We start from the raw sequence: 16,085 nt of genomic DNA on the forward strand, positions 1-16,085 counted from the left end.
GGGCCGATGCCTGCCAAGCCTCAGCCGGCCTGGCCCAAATGTCTCACTCGACTCCTCTCCTCCCCCCTCGCTCGTGCCCCGCCGCCTCTCCCCTCCTCGGGCCGCTGGGGTCCTCGTTCCTCCGCCGCCCCCTAACACGCTGACGGTTCCCTGTCGGCACGCACCTATCTAGGCACTAACACCCGGACAATGCTCCACACTCCGTGCCGAAGTGTCCATCGTGACTGACTGGATGTTCTTGGCTTCTTGGCCGCACAGCCGCCTCGTCCGATGTTCGCATCAACGCATCGCAAGCACGCCGGCAAGTCGGTGTGCTGAAAAGCCATCGCTTCCGGGCATGAGATTCGACTTTTCCCAGACATCAACGACGACTCGATGACATCTGACACGACAAGTAGTGGGTCTGCAGCCGCATCCGTGGTGGCTGAGGCCGAGAAGTCCCCCTCGGTGGCGGGGAGCTCCAACACGGCCCAGACAACCGACGCGTCCAAGCGCGTAAAGGACAAGGAGAAAGTCAACGACACCAGCGACGCTAGCGACAGCGGCAGCAAGAAGGATGAATCCCTCGACGACATGCTCAAGCCCGTGGGCCTGTTTGCGCTCTTCCGCTTCGCGACGCCGTTCGAGCGCATGCTCAACCTGCTCGGCCTCGTCATTGCCGCCGCCGCGGGAGCGACCCTCCCGGTCATGACCATCATCTTCGGCAACCTCACCACCGCGTTCACCCGCTTTGCCGTCATCTCGATGCAGATCACATCCGAGGGGGCGAGCGCCGCGACGGACGCGGCCCTCGACGAGGCCAAGCGCCACCTCAAGAAGGAGGCGGGCAACTGCGCAATCTACCTCATGGTCATTGGCATCGGCATGTTTGTCACGACATACGCCTACATGCTCATCTGGAACTACACGAGCGAGGCACAGGGGAAGCGAATTCGGGAGCGATACCTGCGTGCCGTGCTCCGCCAAGACGTACGTGACAGGAACACACTCACCCAATGCCTCATGCTGATTGGCGTCAGATTGCATGGTTTGACCAGATGGGTGCTGGCGAGGTCGCGACGCGCATCCAGACCGACTGCCATCTTGTCCAGTCATCCATCAGCGAGAAGATTGCCATTACGATCCAGCATGTCTCGACGTTTATCTCGGGATTCATTGTCGCCTATGCGAGGCAGCCGCGGCTGGCCGGTGTGCTCACCACCATCCTGCCCGTCATCATGCTTGCCGGCGGCTTTAGTGAGTCGCTTGTCGCGTCGCTTGTCGCGTCGCCGCCCCGTTCCATCGCTGACCCACCCCAGTGGGCTACTACGAGTCAAAGTTCCAGACCCGCGCGCTGCACTTTGTGTCCAAGGCCGGCACGATTGCAGAGGAGGTCATCGCCAGCATCCGCACCGTGCAGGCCTTCGCGACCGCCAAGGTCCTGGGCAAGAAGTTCAACGACAAGGTTGACGGCAGCCGCAAGGCCGGCGTCACTGGCGCGTCGGGCGAGGCCATGGGCCTCTCGGTCATGTGTAAGTCGACAGCGCCAGGCCATGCTCACCCCAGTCTTCGCCGTGTACGCCGCCTACGCGCTTGCCTTTGTCTACGGCGGCCGCCTCGTCGAGTCGGGCTCCACTAGCAGCGGCGCCATCCTCAACGTCTTCTTTGCCATCCTCATTGGCTCCTTCTCCATCGTCATGATTGCCCCCGAGCTGCAGTCCATTTCCAAGGGCCGCGCGGCGGCCGCCAAGCTGTTCGAGACGATCGACCGCGTGCCGGTGATCGACTCTGCCAGCGACGAAGGCGAGCGCCCGTCGAGCGTCCAGGGTACCATCTCCTTTGACAACGTCCAGTTCCACTACCCCTCGCGCCCGGACGTGCCGGTGCTCAAGGGCCTGTCGACGGTGTTCGAGGCGGGCAAGACGTGCGCACTTGTTGGCGCCAGCGGCAGCGGCAAGTCGACGGTGATCCAGCTTCTGGAGCGGTTCTACGACCCCATCGTCGGCCGCATCCTCCTCGACGGCACCGACATCCGCACGCTCAACATCAAGTGGCTGCGCCAGCAGATCGGCCTCGTGTCGCAGGAGCCCACGCTCTTCGCGACGACAGTCCGCGGCAACGTCGAGCACGGCCTCATCGGGTCAAAGTGGGAGCATGCCCCCGACGCCGAGCGCTTCGAGCTCGTCAAGAAGGCGTGCATCGCCGCCAACGCCGACGGATTCATCTCCAAGCTTCCCAAGGGGTACGACACGATGGTCGGCGAGCGCGGAATGCTTCTCTCGGGCGGGCAGAAGCAGCGCGTGGCCATTGCGCGCGCGATTGTCTCCAACCCCGTCATCCTGCTCCTCGACGAGGCGACAAGTGCCCTCGACGGGCAGAGCGAGCGCGTGGTGCAGGACGCACTCGACCGCGCCAGTGTCGGCCGTACAACCATTGTCATTGCCCACCGCCTGGCAACCGTCAAGAACGCTGACAAGATCCTCGTCATGGGCGGCGGTGAGATCATCGAGCAGGGAACACACAACAACCTGCTTGAGGATGAGCACGGCGCGTACTTCAAGCTCGTCACCAACCAGAAGCTGCAGCAGGAGGCGGCCGACCACATGGCGCAGACCTACGATGACGAGGGCGAGGAAATCGTCGCCCAGGTGCCCGGTTCGCCAGTCTCGGAGAAGCTCTCGCTCCACCGCCACATCACGGGCCGGTCGATCGCTTCCCAGGTCCTTGAGCAGCGCCGCGCCGATCGCGAGGGCTTCTCTGCCCCGTATGACAAGAAGGGCTTCTTTCCGCTATTTGGACGTCTGCTCAAGCTCAACAAGGCTCACTGGCGCTGGTACATTGGCGGCGTGGCCGGCTCGGTTGCCTCGGGCATGGTGTACCCCGGCATGGCTATCCTGTTTGGCCGGACCATGGCAGACTTTGAGCTCCCTCCCAACGAGATCCGGTCTGTGTTGGACCGCAAGGCGTGAGTATACTGTGGGCGAACGCGTCGTCGGGTGCTTTTGCTGACTCCCCAGCCTCTGGTTCTTCATCATCGCCATCCTCGCGGCCGTCGCCATGTTCTTCAACTACTGGTGCTTCTCGACGACGGGCTGGGAGCTGGCTACGACGCTGCGCAAGCGCCTCTTCGCCGCTGTTGTGCGCCACGACATTGAGTGGTTCGACGAGGACGAGAACGCGACGGGCACGGTGACGGCCAACATTGCAGACCAGCCGCAGAAGGTGCAAGGGCTGTTTGGTGTCACGCTCGGGTCAATCCTTCAGGCGTTTATTACCCTCGTCGGCGGCGCCGTCGTCGGTCTGGCGTACGCGCCGCTCCTGTCCCTCATCGGTATTGCCTGCGTCCCGCTCATCGTGGGCAGCGGCTACATCCGCCTCCGCGTCGTCGTGCTCAAGGACGAGCAGACCAAGAAGTGGCACGCGAGCAGCGCGCAGCTGGCGTCCGAGGCCGCGGCGTCGGTGCGCACCGTCGCGTCCCTCACGCGTGAGGACGACGTCGAGAGGATCTACTCCACGTCGCTCGAGGAGCCGGTCCGCATCTCCAACCGCACGGCATTCCGCTCCCAGGCCCTGTACGCGGCGTCCCAGGGCATTGTCTTCCTCGTCATTGCTCTGGTGTTCTACATCGGCGCGCTGTGGATCGCGAGCGGTCGCCTGACGACCGCGACATTCTTCACCTCCCTCATGGGCGTCATCTTCGCGGCCATGGAGGCGGGCGACATCTTCCAGTACGTCCCGGACGCGTCCAAGGCTGGTTCCTCCGCGCGCTCCATCTTCCGCGTCATCGACAATGTGCCGACCATCGACGCCGAGTCGACCGAAGGCATCGTCCTCAACCCCGCCGAGGTGCGCGGCCACCTCACCCTCAGCAACATCCACTTCCGCTACCCCTCGCGCCCGGACGTGCGCGTACTGCGCAACTGCTCGATCGACATCCCCGCGGGCAAGTACGTCGCGCTCGTCGGTCCGTCAGGCTGCGGCAAGTCGACCAGCATCCAGCTCATCGAGCGCTTCTACGACCCGCTCGCCGGCAGCGTCACCCTCGACGGTGTGGACATCCGCACGCTCAACGTCGCCAGCTATCGCTCCCAGATCGCACTCGTGTCGCAGGAGCCGACGCTCTACTCTGGCAGCCTGCGCTTCAACATCATCCTGGGACACCCGCAGCCCGAGACGGTTACGGAGGAGCAGCTCAAGCAAGCCTGCCGCGACGCGAACATCCTCGAGTTCATCGAGTCGCTGCCAGAGGGCTTTGACACGGAAGTAGGCAGCAAGGGCGGCCAGCTGAGTGGCGTGAGTTGTGGATCATGGCTTGTGGGTAGAGTGCTGACATCGTCCGCAGGGCCAGAAGCAGCGTGTGGCCATTGCACGCGCGCTCGTGCGCAACCCCAAAGTGCTGCTCCTCGACGAGGCGACCGCGGCGCTCGACAGCAACTCTGAGCGCGTGGTGCAGGCAGCGCTCGACAACGCGTCGCTGGGCCGCTCGGTCGTCGCCATCGCCCACCGCCTGAGCACGATCCAGAACGCCGACATGATCTACTTCATCAACGAGGGGACCGTCGTCGAGCGCGGCACGCACGCCGAGTTGCTCGCGCTCAAGGGCGCTTATGTGAGTGGCCGTGAGATTCGGGCGTTGCTGACAAGCAGTACGAGTTGGTTCAGATGCAGAACCTCAGCCGGGTAGACTAGACGTGGTATTTCCCCTCACTGCTCATAGACGTGGTAATATATTAGACTGTTGCATCACTGCTCTCGTTCTGCTGTTGGCTATCTACTTATTCACTTAGGGCTTAGCTGGCTAGGGGACGGTGTGGCCCGCGGGTGCGGGTTGGCCGGGTTGTAAGGCAAGGTGGGTAGAAGGCTGTCGATGCTGGTCCGCGTGGACTGCTTGCTGCTGACCACGCTGGAGCGTTTCTTTCCCCAGAACCCGGCCGCCTCCATCTCCACGTCGTTGCGCTGCGGACGTTGCCGTGCTTCCTCGGCCGCCCTCCTCGCCGCCTCTTTGTGCGCCTTCCACTCGTCGTCAGGCATGGGCATTATTCCCCAAAGCTGTTTGGCGAAGTGCATCCACAGGGCGAAGAGCAGCGCAAAGCCCGCAAAGGCGATCGCCACACCGTATGTCCTGGCCAGCGAGCGCAGGAGCTTTGCCCGGTCATCGAGGGCGATACCGGGGAACAGCGGGAGGACGTCCCTCTGCGGTACACTATACTTGGAGCGGCCGATCATGAATGTGGCGTTAGGCCCGAGGGAGACGGCGCCGATGGCCATGACGCGCCCGGCGTTGGACCCTGCTTGTCAGCGGCGGCAGGGTGCGGGCACGTACAAAAGGTGAGAATGGCAGGGACGTGGGCCATGTGTTCGGGCCTGTGGCGGAGCGCGATGCGGACGATCTCGAGAGGCATGTTGCTCGCCAGCCCGGCCCCGGCACCCGCCAGCGCGAGGAGCACGAGCTCGAGCGCGGTGCTGCGCACATCGACCGTTGCCATAATCGCCACGGCCGCGCCCGTGAGCAGTGACGTGCCCAGGAGGAGGAGGACGGAGTGGCACCAGACCGCGGAGCACAGGCTCAAGGCCGTGAACGACGCGAGGGCCGTGGGCGCAGAGTACGCCACGAGCCGCGTGCCCGCCTCCCACGGGCTCGGGCTGGCCACCTGCAGACGGATGGCGACCGTGTACGGCAGGGCTAGGGCGGCGCCCGAGACTCCGAAGGTGACGAGCGACGTCATCCTGGAGGTGTGAGCGGGCGTCAGTCACGCAGACTCACCACACCGACCCCCTGAAGTGCGCCTTGTGTCTGGCGTTGCTGGACACGAAGGCCGAGGTCCACAACGCCATCGGGAGGATGTCGGGCATGATGGCGGCGGCCGTCGCCCCACCGGCGTTCTGCCAGTCGCCAAACATGAGGATGACGCACACCTCTGCCCCGAAGATGCCGAGGGCGCCAACGGCGCCAAACCACCTGTCTGAAGTGGGTGTGGACTGCTTGGTGGCAGGCAGGGCGGGACAGAGGAGCGCCGCTGCGCCTGCGACGATCGCCTGCGCGAAGAACACCCAGCGCCACGAGGCGGCCTGGCACAGGGCCCCGGAGGCGAGGGCGCCGCGATGGCCGCGGCCGCCATGAGCGCACTGGCCGCGAGGGAAAGGCCGTACCGCCTGGCCGTGGGCGGCAGGCCCTCGCGGACCGAGCGCCACACGGCCGCCGACATGGGTATGGCGGCGGCGCCGAGCCCGGCGACGAGGCGGCCGAGGTAGAGCACGAAGCGGGTGCGCGCGGTTCCGGTGATCACGTTCCCGCCGGCGAGCAGCAGGAGGCCGGCGAGGAGCGTCCACCTGGGCGAGTGGGACAGCCCGGTTCCTACGATGGGCGTGGCCGACGCCATGCCGGCGCTGGGGGTCAGCTAGGGGCGGGGAGCCGACGCACTAGTACAGCCCGTACCAGCCGAGCGAGGCGAACGCCGTGTGGTACGTCTTGGTCGCGTAGACCCGCCCTAGCCGGTTGGTTTTCCACTCAGCGCTGAGCGGTGTGCGGAGGATGCTGGGCCACGCGAGCGCGGCGGCCAGCGGCTCGAAGAGGAGCACGGCCGAGGCGAGCGCGAGCGCCGCCCACGCGAGCAGCTCGCGTGCGCCGGCGTCGGGGGGCGCAGTAGCAGGAGGTACTACGTCGTCCTTCTCCGCGATCGTGCCGAGGGCCGTGTTCACTGTGCCCGGGGAAGCGCCGAGCGTCGTGGTGCTCGTCCTAGACGGCGGGACCACGGTCGCCGAGTCGGAGAGGGACGCCGTCTCGGCGAGCGACGGGGGCGTGGACGACGACGAGATCGGGTGGTAGCTCATGGCGGTGTGTGCATCCACGCGGATGCGGGGTGGCGATGGGAAGAGGGGCCATTATCCAGTGCTCCTCGCCGGGTAAAGAGTGATTGAGAACCGCCGGTGCATCCATGAACGTGCTTGACGTTATGGCCCAGTTGAGGCTTGGCAGAGTGACGGCACCGCCGCGGTCATCGCCTCGACGGCAGGCACTGTCCCGATGGCCACGGAGACGGGCAGGTACGCCAGGTCGTGGGCTGCTGAACGTATCATGTGAGGTGGAGTTGCTGCAACGTGCAGACTTCTGCTCGACGTTGAGTGTCGGGCTCACCACACGCCGGGGATGCCGCAGCTGATAACGGCGCAGACATGATCATCCGAGGCCGAGGCCGACAACCCTTGAATATTGTCTCAGTGTCAGTGGGAATGGAATGTTTTTGAGTGAAACCCCAAAAGAGGAGATCCTAAACACGGTTGGGGATTAGCATCAGTCAGCCCGATCCCACTCCTGCCCCGGGGAACGTTTAGGCTTTTGCCTCCGAGCTTGAGGTCAACACCTCCGCGCACTGCCTTTCGGCCTTGAGAGACTCCCGCACTCGGTCCAACATGCCGGTTGGCGCGATGTTGTTGCCGGCTGGCTGGCGGTAGGCTTGTTGCCGGCGGGCGGTGCTCCAGGCACCTTCACGTCGGCCGCTGTGTGCGCAAGGCCCTGGAAGAGGAAGGGGGGGGGGGGGAGATAGGGGCCGCGGCGAAGAACGGGGGGGGGGGGGGGTGCAGAGCAGGGGAGCTGGGACTGATCCACACGGTCAAGCGCAAAGGAGTTTCTTAACAGTGTCGTCGTTGAACTGGCTGGCAACACTGTGATCTGGATCTGGGCACCATTCAAGGTCACGGGCGAGGCAGCAGCAGCGCCATGCCCAACTCCCAGCGTTGCAATAAGGGCCAAACGCCGAAGTTGTCATTAAGCTCTGGCTGGATTGCGTGCACCCGAATCTAGGTTGGCCTTCGATGTGTTTGGGGGCTGCATTCTATCGACTCCTGAGGACTCGCGGCATCACAGACGCCTCCTAGAGCATGAGCGGGGGCTTACTCCCAGTGGCGCACTTTGCCTGTCCCCGCGGCCATGGCGATCGTCGTGCGCTCCACTCCCGAACCAGGCACGTTTCACCTCGGGGGGCGGCGTCGTCAACACAGCAGCTGACAGCTGTCGTGTCTTCCCATCCCCCTCCCCATCACAAGACAGCAGGCACCACCTTGGGTGAGGCCGAGCCGATGCGGGAGGGTAAGGGACGCATGAGCGTGTCCAGCGCGCTGGCATAACAACTGCTTTGCAAGGCCTCTTCACCTCTGCACTCTACACGAACCTCATGGCTCACTCATGGAGCGGACGGCAACGAGCCCGGCTCATCCTGGCCTTCTGTTTGGCCCTCATCTGCGTCGGCCTGGTCCAGCTCGTCTTCATCAGCCAAGTCGACAGGCCCACGATCTCGGCCATGACAAGGCCCTTCGAGGGCATGCTGGGTGGGGGCGGGGACAGACATCAGCCCACGCCCGAAGAGGAGGTGATGACGAGCGAACACGAGATCCTCAAGCCGAGCGACTCGGACTGGGACTACAAGTTTAGCACCACGCGGGGCGGGCACATGTGGTATTCCGAGGCCAAGCTGCGCGCGCTGGCGGCATGTTCGGCCCGGGGCAACTGCGCGCCCAACGCCCACAAGATTGCCATCTTCTCGACGATGCACTGCCACAAGGCATACTTTGACGGGTACACTGGAGGCGAGGGGGTCTGGTGAGTGACAGGGACAGGACAAGGGTGCCGTCGAGTCCAACTGACTCTGGCTCCAGGTGCAAGCGGATGGTCGACTCGTTGGAGCGTCAAGGCTACACCGTCCTGCTCACGCGCAACGACCATGAGTACACGTACCACCTCTACCGCCAGATACCCGACCTGGTCAAGGCTGTCATTCTCGATCCCGACGGCTACCAAGGCCAAAAGTACACCGACTACATGAAGAGACCAAACCTGCCAGACGGCATCCCAGCCTGGAAAGGGCGTTGTCGCGGCAGAGGCGGTGATTAACCCGCCCAGTTCTTCATCGCCTACTACTTCCCCAACAAATTCTCAAGCATCGTTGGGAATCGATGGTACATCACCGCTGAGCCCGAAGACAACGGCTTGTTCACCTACATTGGCTATAGCCTCGAGCACGACATTGGCAAGCGCCACGTGCCCTTCGAGCAGAGACCGCACCGGGTCTATGTACTGGGCAAGTACTTGAAGTTTTTCACCTCCCTGCCTTCTGATGTGAAGAGGTGGCCGGACGACTTCTATCAACGTGCAACCGATGAGCTTCGCCAACGCTGGCCCGATTTCGAGATTGTCGGTGGCATCGTTGACTCGAGGAGCGAGGAAGACCAGAAGAAGACGCCCCAAACCCTGCCTCCCGGCATCAGGAACCTTGGCAAGTTGACCGCCGATCAGTTTGACGAGACATTGTCAAACTCGCGGCTCTTGCTCGGTGTTGGCTGGCCCGGCCTCAGCCCGTCACCGTGGCGGTCTTTGGCGCTGGGCGTGCCGTTCCTCAACCCCGGAGACGCCAACGGAAGGATGTGGCAGCACCACACCGTGTCCAAGGTCGGCGAGCCGTACGTGACCTTAGCGCCCAGGGCGCTGCTACATCCACGAGCTGACAACACCACAGATACTCGTACAACGTCCACTCCCACAACTACACCGAGTTTGTGACGAGCATCGCCAAGGCCATGGAGACGCCCATTGAGCCGTACGTCGGGGCGCGAGACACACCACTGATCATCCCCCAGCTATGTCCACCCATTGATGGAGGCGGCCGCCTTGGACAAGCGCATGGACGACTTTATGAACCGCGACTGGCGGTCCGAGGCAGCCGAGATCCTCGAGGAGCGCAAGCGCGGCAACGAGACGCAGTTCTTCGTTAGTCCGCCGCGCGCTGGCGCCCCCGAGATTTTCGAGTTGTAGCAAGGCCACAGCGGAGGCGTTTGTGTATGTCCTATAGATTGACGCTGTAGGTTATGGAGGTGCCGCATTCATCTGTCTTCCCATCGCCCTGCCGTCGCATGCCCCCGTTTCCTTACCTGTGGATGATGTCGGACGCAATTTCGGAAGGCACGCAATGTTGAGTGCCCGCAACATTACAGGTGCTGCCCGAGCCCCGAAGAGGCCCCCGACGAAGCGGCTGGTGAATACCGTGGCTTTGGCCGCCGCCGCCACCGCCGCCGCCACAAACGCCACTGGGAGCCGCGGCTGCGTTGGCTTGAGCCATCCGCCCGTGCCGCTTCTGGGGTGTACGGGAATACGGATAATCCGAGCACTGGTTGCATGGAGCACTACATCAGAGACATGTGGCCACTTGGGTAACACAGTCAACCCCGGTGCTCGCGAGTTGTTCAAGGACTACATATCACCGGGGCACGAACCGCCGGGCATTGAGCACCTGGGCCATGTTCTTCAGCGTCGACCACACGACCGTCTTCTCGGGGTAGATGTCGAGGTCGTCAAACGTCTTCTGCGACGCCTGCTTGTAGATGCCGACGCCGGAGACCTGCCACGGGATGACGCCGTTGAGCCCGCCGTCGAGCATGGCCTTGACCCAGGCGGGGTAGATGCTGCCATCAGCCGCGCTCCTCCTCCGCTCACTCACGCGGTCTGGTTGTTGCCTCCGGCTGCGCCAAACTCCTCGCAGATGACAGGCTTGCCAATCTTCTTCCTGCTCGTCAGCGCCAGCCCCTACCCCCCACTCACATCGAATCGACGTGCCCCTTGATCCACTCGAGCCCCCACTCCTTGGTCGGGGGGAACCACTCGTACAGGTGGAAGGTGCCAAAGTCGATGGTCGGGATGCGCAAGTTGGCCTCAAAGTCCATCTGGACCTTGCCGTCGTGCGTGTGCTTTGAGTGGCCGGGGATGTTGTAGTACCCCATGTCTCCGATCGAGACCATGTGGTGGGGGTCGAGCCGCTTGATGAACGCGCTGCGGTCCGCGATCCACTTGGTCATGGCGGCTGCTGTGAAGCCCGGGCGAGCGCGGCGACCGTCGATCGACGTGATGTCGCCCTGCTGCTCGTTGGCCAGCTCCCAAGCGAAGACCTCAGGCGACGCCTTGTACCGCGTTACCACGGCCTGAACGAACTGCTCGTACACCTTGATGACAGCGGCGTTGGTGAAGAAGTCGCTGTGGTAGTTGCCGGCGGCGCCAATGACGTTGCGCACGTACGTGTTCATCGACCCGGCTGCTTGTCAGTGGCCGTGCTGCAAGGCTGACTTACACTGTGCGCCCCAGTTGTCGGCGAGGACGAGGATCACCTTCATGTTGTATTGCTTGGCCATTGCGAGCATCTTGTCGATGCGGCCGAGGCCGTTCTCGCCGTAGTTGACCGTGAGCTTGGCGCCGCTCCATTGCTGTTGTGTCAGGCAGCGTACGACCGGCTTCACTAACATGGTACACTGCCGGCGACGGACCGGCCGTCGAGTCGATCCCGTACACGAACACGCGCGCCACGCGGACTCCGAGCTCCTTGTATCGGTCAAACGTCTTGCGCCACACATCGTCGGTCGTCGCGCGCGAGGTCAGCCAGTACTGCTGCCCGCCGGCGAAGCTGTACATTCCGCTGTTGACGATAAACTGGCCATTTCGGGCCGTCGCGAAGCCTGGCGGAGGCGCCACGGGGGTGTACACCGGCGACTTGGACAACGCCCCGGTGGCAAGGGTCAGCACGCAGAGGAGGTAGGAGACGAGCATGGTGCATGGAGTGGGTCTACGCGCCCAGGCGCATGCTTTATACTGGCTCGGCGCGGAGAAAGATCGCATCGAGTTGAGTTGGCTTTAGACGCGCCCACCGCGGGCCACTGTCGCCACATTCTCCGTGTTTCACTCCCGCAGGAGAAGGTTGTTTGGAACTTGTCCGATGCCGTCAAACGCGGTCTCTGTGCCCGCTACGGCGACGCGATCGGACGCGAGGAGAGGGGAACCGGGGTCTCCGTCTTCCGCAGATCCAGCTGCATGGCGCGCCGCACGGCCAAGCTGACGCGTGGTGACGCGCACCGGGGATGGAGTGAGGGGTAAGGGGTAGACATGACGTCGGAGGAGAACATCGCTCGGCCGATCAGAAGCTCGGGACGGCGTCTGGAGCGATTGGGTTTGGGGTCGCCCTTTAGGCGTTGAACTGGACGTCTAAACGTTCTCGGGAACTGTCGAGGGGCGGGCATTCTGAGGCCGATGGAACCCTGCGGCGACCTGCCCGTGACGCAGTGCTCGAAGCGCGATGCCAGTGACTCGGGTCTGGCAACCGTGTATCGGGGTCAGCAAGCCGCTGTAGTAAGCCACCAAGAGAGCCTGCATACGCGTGTTCTACAGACTGTGAAACATAGCCTCCTCACGAGGCCGTGCTATGCTGCTACTCGTAGACGAACCGGTCCGTGGCGTCTCGATCCTCGGTCAACCGAAGTTGCTCATTCCACGCTGCCATTATTGTGTCCTTCTCCGTCGTGTCATCAAGTACTGTCGTGAGATGTCGAAGCCGTAATGCGCTGTTCTTTTCTTCTACATGAACAGACCGCGTCAGTCCCGCTCCCGAAGAGTGAGTCTCCGACTCACCATTGGTCCTGCTGCTCTCCGCGGCATGCTTCCCCGCCCCTCCCTATATGACGGTGGGGTGGAAGCCCGACACGAAACGCCAAGCAAACATGCCGCCCTTCTGGAGCTGGGCGATTCGGTGGTGGAGGCCGCGGTGGGCGTGGTGGAAGGCTGCGGCTTGTGCCGAAATGGTGTGGCTCATGGTGCCATTGGTTGGTGTTCGCCGCTGTAGTCTGTCTCGATGTATGCGGGGGTTCGGTTTCAGCTGGGGAATGCTGGGGAATGCACCTGGGCGAGGTACCCCCCTGCTAATATGTACGCCAACCACCGGGCTCACAGATGAGGTCGACGTGGGCCTGGCCCCCGTGGTTGAACATGTGGCAGGTACGACGCGTAGGCCGCGGCCGCGAACTTTGGGCTCTCGTGCAATGATGGACACCGATTTAGACATCTCTCGGCCGTCGTCTCGGGCCCGGGTGCTCCAATGGCCATGGGCGTGCTGGGGAGAGATCTGGTTGGAGATGGGGACACGGGTAGCTGAGCCTGGATGGTGTCTCTGGCGTCATGAGACGAGGGTGTGCCTAGCAGACGGGGTGCAAGTGTCTATCAAGAGGTGGCCGACGCGGCGCAGTCGTTGATATCCGGCCGTGGACGCGGTGTCCGGCGCATCGCTGACATCATCGTGCGGGCTCCACAGGCAGGCATGGTGCAAGCAACAGTCGACCGCATGGTCTTGAACAAAAGTCTACATGCAAACTTGTACTAGAGCTGATGGCTGCGTGGGATCGCTACCTCCGAGTCCCCATCTATCGCCAGGTCTATAATCTACTAGGTGCGGAGTGAATCAATGTTGGCGTTGAGCACATCATACGATGCACTCCTAAAGTCGTCCTTGATGAGCTCAAAGTTGAGCAGGTTGAACTTGATCATGGTGCGGTCCTTTGTGTCGTACTGTGGCCAGTTGACGCTGACCTTGCTCGCAGTCGATGTACCCCCCGCGGCGTTGTTCGGGTCGAGGTTGTACACAAAGTTGGCGTAGTAGCTGTGGATGCCCCTCGTCGCGTAGCTCGCCGAGAGCGCCTGGCCAAAGTGCAAGTTGAGGTCGCTGCCGTGGTATGTGCCGAGGACGGGCACGCCGTAGAGGTACGAGGCGAGGTACGACCACGCGGGGACACTAGGATTGTTGGTGGTCGTGACGGTGAGGTGGATGCGGCGCGCGAGGGTGAAGGTCATGTCGCCGAGGATGGCGGCGAGGCGCTTGAATCCAATGTACCACTCGTTGAAGACACCCGTGGCGAACGGCGAGCCGTCCCAGATCCACTCCGAGTACGTGCTGACGTACTTTGTGACGAGGTCGCGGGGTGCATTGTTGAAGAAGAGCGTGTTGAGGTAGTTTGCCAGCAGGGGCGTCGAGTATGTCGTGTTGGCTTGGAAGAGGGAGAAGAAGGTGCCCTCGTCGACCTGGTTGCCGTTGATCATGGGCACGGCGGCGTACTTGTTCTGCTTGGCGAGGACGTCGGTGCTCGTCGTCAGCACCTTGCCGTCCGGTCGAGGGAGGTAGGAGAGCGCGATCGAGCTGTACGACAGGATGGACGGGACCGAGTTGGCGGCACGCTTAAAGTCGGCGTACGACAGGCCGCGCAGGCAGTTGAGTGTGTCAGGCTTGCCGGCGCAGGGCGACTGGGACACGACGCGGTCGTAGATCGCCTGGGCCTTGGGCGAGTCGATAGGCTGCGTGGGGACAATGCTGCCCGAGTTCATGATGGCGCCGCGGAAGAGCGGCTTGCCCTTGTACTGGTTGTTGCCGTCGTAGAGGCACATCTGGTTCCAGACCGAGATGGCGCCGGCCGACTCGCCCCAGATGGTCACCTTGGTCGGGTCACCGCCGAAGGCCGCAATGTTGTCGGCGGTCCACTCGAGTCCCATGCGCTGGTCGAGGTGCCCGACGTTGGCGGCGCCGGCCGCGAGGATCTCCTTGCCCGGCATGAACCCGAACCCACCGACGCGGTAGTTGACCGCGACGAGGATGAACGGCTTGCCGAGGGCGACGCTGTTGGCGACGATCATGCCACCGTCGTACTGGCTGTTGTAGCCGAGCTAAGGGTGGTGTGAGCGATGAGGCGCTGGGGGGGGGGGGGGAGGGGTCGCTTGCTCACCTCGAAGCCACCGCCAAAGATCCAGAACAGCACCGGGAGGTTGGCGCTCGCAGTGGTCCCCTTGGGGCGGTACACGTTGATGTTGAGGCAGTCCTCCGACTCCTTGATGCCGGCCGTGTACCACGGGTTGGCCGCGATGCCGTTGAGCACCTGGGACACAATGTCGACGGCCGAGGTGTCGGCCAGCAGCTGGGGGCACGCCGCCGCCTGCTGCGTCGCGTCAAAGTTGGAGAGCGGGGTCGTGAGGCGCACGGGCGGGGCGAGGCGGAGCTGGCCGACGGGCGGCTGCGCGAACGGGATACCGGTGAAGGCCTCGACGTCGTTGCGTGCGAGGCCGATCAGACTGCCGGCCGGTACGTTGACGTTGATGGTGGGGAAGGTGCCCCGGGGTCCCAGGTTGTTGACATTGTCGCCGACGGTGACGAACGGCCCGGGGGCCGCGAGGGCGCCTGCGAGCAAGGTGAGCGCGAGGACGGGGAGCATTGCGAGTTGGGGATGTCGTCTTGTCGCTGGGCGTCTCTGCCTTTTATCCCTGTCTCCCCGAGCTGACGCGAGTGCTCAAGGACCAATCGGCGAAGCGAGGATGCTGCTTCGGTGAGAGATTTCCAGTCCCGCAGTGGAGGTGAGCAAAATGGAGGCTGAATGCCACTGTGCTCCATCGGAAAAAGTGGAACACTCGGTCAATGTCTCATTACACGACGCCAAGCCGAAACAGCATCTGGTTGCCGGCGTCTTTGATCGGTATTCAGACCTTCTCGGGAGTGGGCAAGCGATGCGTGCGCGTCAGAACACGAGCGTAGGGGTCACATTAGGATAAGGGAATCGACAGCCCTGCAGAGATCTCCCTTAAACATGCTCCGTTAAACGCGGTGAGGGTCTTCTAGTCAGCGAGACATTCTAAACCCGCGGCCCAGAAGGAGGCGTGAATCCATGTGGAGCGCAGGGTTGTGCAACAAGTGCTCGAGATAAGGTTGTGGAGTGAGACCCATGTGTGATCGTGCGGGCGGAGCATGAGCAACGCTCCGTCAACAGGCCGGTCCTATTTTGATGCGAGGAGCGAAGGGGACTGGGTTGGAGAGTGGGTCGTGGAGAGACACGCCTCGCTTCTGCGCAGACGTCTGGAGACCCATCCTCTCCGCCAATTCCGTCGCTTGGGCTGTTAGTGCAGAGCTGGAATCACGAATGATTGGGGACAGATAGAGGCAAGAATGACGAGTCTGACGATGCCGACGAGATCGATAACCTTAGACGCGTCGAGGAATGAGGAACGGGCAGCCACGTGCCTGTGGAGACTCGATCCGACCAGTGCCGACGAGTGTCAACAACGGTCCACAACCAGGCGAGATCGTGCAGCGGCGCGCATGCATGCTAGCTCCGAGTTCGCGAGCAGAGAGTCGCCAACACCTGGGGAGCGCGAGTGTTCTGAACAAGCTGGTAGCGACGTGAGGGGCGGACAGGAGGTGGCGATAACGGCGGCCTGGTGGCGCGGACTGGCGAGGAAGTAGTGAGAGGCTACGGCAGGCACAACCCAA

At 63.1% G+C, this 16,085-nt stretch overlaps 5 protein-coding genes across 5 annotated transcripts; 2 read left to right on the forward strand and 3 right to left on the reverse strand.

The window, feature by feature from the left end:
- Positions 1–375: 375 nt before the first annotated feature.
- On the forward strand, positions 376–4,668 carry MDR1_3 (GTPase-activating protein; the record flags this gene model as incomplete). Its single annotated transcript, XM_069357652.1, has 7 exons — positions 376–969; positions 1,020–1,236; positions 1,299–1,511; positions 1,546–2,944; positions 2,997–4,272; positions 4,322–4,588; positions 4,627–4,668. 7 exons carry the CDS (start codon positions 376–378, stop codon positions 4,666–4,668), a joined length of 4,008 nt encoding a protein of 1,335 aa, XP_069205589.1.
- Positions 4,669–4,758: 90 nt separating this feature from the next.
- Q8F55_009285 (uncharacterized protein) lies at positions 4,759–6,810 on the reverse strand (the record flags this gene model as incomplete). Its single annotated transcript, XM_069357653.1, has 5 exons — positions 4,759–5,267; positions 5,303–5,706; positions 5,744–5,942; positions 6,107–6,366; positions 6,401–6,810. 5 exons carry the CDS (start codon positions 6,808–6,810, stop codon positions 4,759–4,761), a joined length of 1,782 nt encoding a protein of 593 aa, XP_069205590.1.
- Positions 6,811–8,150: 1,340 nt separating this feature from the next.
- Q8F55_009286 (uncharacterized protein) lies at positions 8,151–9,784 on the forward strand (the record flags this gene model as incomplete). Its single annotated transcript, XM_069357654.1, has 5 exons — positions 8,151–8,575; positions 8,632–8,858; positions 8,955–9,432; positions 9,489–9,569; positions 9,610–9,784. The coding sequence occupies 5 exons, from the start codon at positions 8,151–8,153 to the stop codon at positions 9,782–9,784; spliced, it is 1,386 nt and encodes a 461-aa protein (XP_069205591.1).
- A 442-nt stretch (positions 9,785–10,226) lies between these two features.
- Q8F55_009287 (uncharacterized protein) lies at positions 10,227–11,563 on the reverse strand (the record flags this gene model as incomplete). The annotated part of the gene is made up of 5 exons (XM_069357655.1): positions 10,227–10,431; positions 10,467–10,532; positions 10,568–11,054; positions 11,091–11,223; positions 11,261–11,563. 5 exons carry the CDS (start codon positions 11,561–11,563, stop codon positions 10,227–10,229), a joined length of 1,194 nt encoding a protein of 397 aa, XP_069205592.1.
- A 1,662-nt stretch (positions 11,564–13,225) lies between these two features.
- On the reverse strand, positions 13,226–15,036 carry Q8F55_009288 (uncharacterized protein; the record flags this gene model as incomplete). Its single annotated transcript, XM_069357656.1, has 2 exons — positions 13,226–14,494; positions 14,554–15,036. 2 exons carry the CDS (start codon positions 15,034–15,036, stop codon positions 13,226–13,228), a joined length of 1,752 nt encoding a protein of 583 aa, XP_069205593.1.
- Positions 15,037–16,085: the final 1,049 nt, after the last annotated feature.

The sequence above is a fragment of the Vanrija albida genome (genome assembly GCF_041260175.1).
Source record: "Vanrija albida strain AlHP1 chromosome Unknown contig_7, whole genome shotgun sequence".
Lineage (NCBI taxonomy): Eukaryota > Fungi > Basidiomycota > Tremellomycetes > Trichosporonales > Trichosporonaceae > Vanrija > Vanrija albida.